Genomic DNA, 5292 nt, shown 5'->3' with positions numbered 1-5292 from the left:
TGTTGATACTTCCCACTAAATCACTAATGTTTTCATTCCACGTCTTCAACTCCATGTGTATTTCCTTGAGTTCTATCGACTCCAAAATTTGATCTTCCAACTTTATATAATTGTTTACTGGGTGTGAGACCCGTGCAATAAATAAATTTTTTTTAAAAGAAAATAATATATGTTTTTAATAATTTACGTAACTAAATTTTGAAAAAAAAAATATCAATATTAGCTATGAATGAACCAATTTTTGCAAGTTTTCTGCAAATTATCGTGAATTAAAAAGGGATTGGCCGAAAATTATGTTTTTTCATTAAGAAGGTTAATTTGAATTTAAATTGAATTTAATATATTAACCGACAAATTAAGTGATAATTTATGGAGACATTTAACTTTCCTTATTTTTTTTATTATATTTTTGGATTAGATTAGATTTTTTAATCTAATAACAAAGGCAAAAAAGAATCACAATTTACCGAGTGGATTTAATTGAAATTAAAAAATAAAAAACATGTCATTTGGCAAACTGAATGAAAATTTGACAAGTGACAAAAAAAATCTACTTTTTATTGGAGAAGTTTTTTTGTTTTTTTGTTTTGTTTTGTTTTTTTTTTTTTTTTGTTTTTTTGTTTTTTTTTTTTTTTAATGTGTGTGTAATTCCAACTGCAATTCTTTAAGTTTTTTCTTTAAGTTTTGTTCGTGTATCTTTCAACTCGCCATGCATTTCAATAAAATCTTCATAGGTTTGTATATTTAGTCCATGTCTTGTCTATCTAAATTATATATAATTTTTCTTTTCGTCTTGTAAAAATTCAACGTACCATATGAGTCCATTATATTTCATACCAAAATAGTTTGAAATTACACTTCGTACAAAGATAGTTGAAATTCATATATCCAAAAAACCTTTTATCGGATTAAAGAGAGTCGCTGAGATAAAGACGAAGCTTCGACTTTAAAATGACGCCTTTGGTTTTTATCATTCCGTATCAACCTATAAACCGAAAAAGAAAATAATAAATGTGTAATGCAGTTTGTTTACTCCCCTTTGTGATAGTTGATTTGAATATATTATATGTTTTTTGGTTAATATTATAAGAGCCCTAAATTTTTAACGCGTAATTGGAAAAAGTCCTGATATTTTTTTCATTATTGCTGTGACCACAACTTTCTCGCAGAATTATCACTCTAGCCCACTTAACGAGTTTTATGGTTAAGTTGGTTAATTTTTTTGCAAAATCAGTCTTAAAAAGTTCAAATTTAGTCCCTGAGGTTTGAAAAAAATTACACCACATGGTTTTTTAACTTTATTTTTCGTTTTTTGTATACTTTATTTATTTTCGGTTTTTTTATAAATATATGTACATTTTTTATTTTCTTTTTTTATATATATTTTTACTATTTTCATTTTTTAACTTTATTTTTCAATAATTTTTTTAAACCTTTTTACCTTTTGTTTTCTATTTTTTAGTGTATATATAGAGTATATTAGAGTTTTTTTTTTAGGTATTTTCATATTTCTTTTCGTATTATATTTTATTTTTTTATTTTTTTTCTTATTCGTTTTCCAATTATTTGTTTTTTTTTTGTATTTTTATCTTTTTATTGACATTTTTCAAAAAATATAAAATGTATTAATATATTAGAGTACATTACAATTTTGATAATTTACAGTTTTTGTAATTGTTTTTTATTTTTATTCAAGTAAATAAAGTAGTTATGTTTATATTTGTAATTTCGGTCCAACTTATTTTCTTTATTTTTTTTTCTTTAGTGTTATTATATTTATGTTACGAAAAAATGAAAATTAAAAAAAAAATAGTTTGTTAAATAAGAATTAGTGTTTCAATGTGTTATATAACTTGCAAACTAAATCATATTTCTATATGTGATATCAATAGATTAAATTCCAGATAATATTTTTCAATTTGATAATAGACTAAAAAAACAAAAATAATAATAATAATAGTCGATCTTTATAAAAAAAAAAACTTGTTATAGTAACTTATATTGAATTCAAGTTCATTTACTTGAATCAAAGTAAATAAAAACATTAGAAAAACCATAAATAATGAAAATAGGAGAAAAAAATAGAAAAAAAATTGTAATATGAAAAAACCTTAGAAAAAAATATTAGAAAAACCATAAATAACAAAAAATAGAAAAAAAAATAAAAAAAATAAAAAGGTGAATAAAATATAATATAATACGAAAAGAAATATGAAAAAACCTAAAAAAAAAAAAAAAAAAAAAAAAAAAAAAAAAAAAAAAAAACCTCTAATATACTATATATATACACTAAAAAGTAGAAAACAAAAGATAAAAAGGTTAAAAAAAATTGTTGAAAAATAAAGTTAAAAAATGAAAATAAATAATATATATATATATATATATATATATATATATATATATATATATATATATCAAAAGAAAATAAAAAATGTACATATATTTATAAAAAAATCGAAAATAAATAAAGTATACAAAAAACGAAAAATAAATTTAAAAAACCATGTGGTGTAATTTTTTTTAAACCTCAGGGACAAAATTTGAACTTTTTAGGACTAATTTTGCAAAAAAGTTAACCAACTTAACCATGAAACTCGTTAAGTGGGCTAGAGTAATAATTCTGCGAGAAAGTTGTGGCCACAACAAAAATAAAAAAAAATATATCAGGGCTTTTTCCAATTACGTGTTAAAAATTTAGGGTTTTTATAATATTAACCCAATGTCTTTCACTAAATTCAATCAGTTAATCATTAATGAAATAAGAAGATAAAATAATAATAATAATAATAATAATAATAATAATAATAATAATAAAAGTTTGTTGCACCCACTCATGACGATGGATTTAGATTTTATTTTTTTTTTGGAAACGGCAAACTTATATAAAACTGAAACCCCCGACAAGCAAGAAGCTAAAAAGCAGGGGCCAGAACAACAATATATAAATATATCTATATAGAGGAGAATGGAGAATTATTCCATTCATCCAGATTACAAATACCATTATTTCCCCTACATTTAATCCAAACGTACACCATTGATTTAATGTTCTCCGTTGCCCTTGTAATGGTACACGACCTCGCCTGAAAGAGTCTCTCATTCCTGATTTTCCATAGCGTCCAGAGTAGCCCATAGCAAATAGCAACAAATCTCTTTTGTTTCTTTGGACATCTACCCCAAGTAGCAGCAAACTCAGTGATATCTCCCACATGTTGTGCATCGAAATCTTGAATATTACACCATATTAAGATTTTGGACCTCACCAACGTGGCGAAAGGGCATCGAATAAGTATGTGATCGACACATTCCAAACCATTTATACATGAACCACAGTGTGTAGACTCAGTATTGACACCTCTGCTCGCCAAAGCTAAAGCGGAAGGGATTCGACCTTGGGCAGCCCTCCATATGAACGTTGTGACTTTAATAGGGATTAGTTTGCTCCAAATAACCTTTAGTTGCAAAAGATTAGGTATAGGATTTTTGTCGATCTTTCTCCTTAGTAAGCAGACTTTGTATCTTCCATCAGCAGCTAATGGACATATAATTGGTCTAGTCCTTCACCGATGTGTGTGTTTGCAATCACATTGGTTAATCTTGTCACCTCCTCCGATAAACCATATCCTGCGGGGCTAGACTTCCAATCCCATATGACACCGTCATGATGTATTCTTTCACCTACTAAACATCGTTTTTGTGATTCAAGATTATACAATTCCGGAAAAGTTGTCTTCAATTTTCCTGCATCTGACCAAAAATCATGCCAAATTTGAATTATGTCTCCAGATTTTACAGTTAGATTAAAGATGTTGTAGAATCCAAAACCCATATCCTCAATATCTTCTTTTGTTGCTGCCACATTTTTCCACACACATGTTACTGATTTCTTGGAGAGATAGTCAATAGGTTTATTGCTTAAATTGTGAATTCCAGAAATAACCTTGGCCCAAATCGATGATTCCTCTGTCTTGAGTCTCCACCACCATTTAACAAGGAGAGCAATGTTCAAGGCTTTTATAGATCCCACACCAAGACCACCATCTTGTTTTGATGCTATAATTTTCTCCCATGCAACCCAATGAATCTTTTTTGCCTCATTACCACCGCCCCATAAGAATTTCTTTATTAAGGTGAGACAACCTCCAAACGAAAGTGTCTTTGATTTCCAGTGTGAGAGTTTCGCATGGAACTTGTTGATGATAGGTTTCCAGTTCTTGATTAGATTCATGTTTGCTCCCATAGGAACGCCCAAGTAGGTAAACGGTAGAGAGCCTACTTCACAACCAAGCAACCGCACCCATCGAGTAGTTTCTGATTTTGAGGCGCCAACACCACACACCATTGATTTGTGAAAACTTAATTTGAGTCCTAACGACACGTGGAAGCATTTCAGAATATGGAGGTTTTTTAAGTTTGATTTACACCATTTTCCCACAAACAACGCATCATCCGCATAGAATAGGTGAGAAATTATCGGACCATGATTTGGGAGTTGTACACCCTTAAAAATGCCTTTATCGCTAGTCGTCTTCATTGCCACATTTAAACCTTCCATTGCAATTATAAATAAGAAGGGTGAGAGTGGGTATCCTTGTCTTACACCTTTGGAGATGCAAAACTCTTTTGTGGGGGCACCGTTGATTAGGACCGAAGCACGCGATGATGACAGACATCCTTTAATCCATGATCTCCACTTGTTTCCAAAACCCATCTGTGCAAGAATTGAGTCCAGATACTCCTAATTCACAGAATCAAAGGCTTTATCAAATTCAACTTTGAAGAGGAGTAACTTCTTTTTTATGCATTTCGCCCAACCACACATCTCATTTATGACAAGTGCCCCATCTAAGATGTTTCGACCTTCAACATAAGCAGACTGATTTTCATCAATAATGTTGCCAATTACCATCTTGATTCTATTTGCAATGTCACACCTAGAAATTTTGTGCCTTGTAACTACAACACTTAAGTAAAATTATGAATCAAAAACATAAGGGCATGTATGATGCTTACTCAGTGACAACAAAATTTCAATCAAATACACCATACAAGCACTACAACTAGTCAACAAGCAATTGGAAACCTTAGAAGTTCTTGTTTAGGTCCATTTTGGACTAGGACTTCCTTATTGGGCCCAATGGACCAATAAGCTCCCAATTTGACTATCTTGGGTTTAGAACTCTTAAATGGGCTCTAATTGGACCCACTTTCATTTATTTTAACATTTTGGGCCATATTGGGCCTAGAATGAAATAAATTATTTAAATGAACTATATTGGGCCATAATTAACC

The 5292-nt window shown here is 29.2% G+C and overlaps 1 protein-coding gene across 1 annotated transcript; it reads right to left on the bottom strand.

Moving 5' to 3' along the window:
• Nucleotides 1-3532: 3532 nt before the first annotated feature.
• LOC145060441 (uncharacterized) lies at nt 3533-4711 on the bottom strand. The gene has a single exon (XM_079008105.1). It carries the CDS (start codon nt 4709-4711, stop codon nt 3533-3535), a length of 1179 nt encoding a protein of 392 aa, XP_078864231.1.
• Nucleotides 4712-5292: the final 581 nt, after the last annotated feature.

The sequence above is a fragment of the Lactuca serriola genome, chromosome 1, assembly GCF_051521515.1.
Source record: "Lactuca serriola cultivar US96UC23 chromosome 1, Lser_US96UC23_V15, whole genome shotgun sequence".
Lineage (NCBI taxonomy): Eukaryota > Viridiplantae > Streptophyta > Magnoliopsida > Asterales > Asteraceae > Lactuca > Lactuca serriola.
The sequence above is the reverse complement of the archived record's forward strand: the minus strand, read 5'-3'. Positions and strand labels throughout refer to the sequence as shown.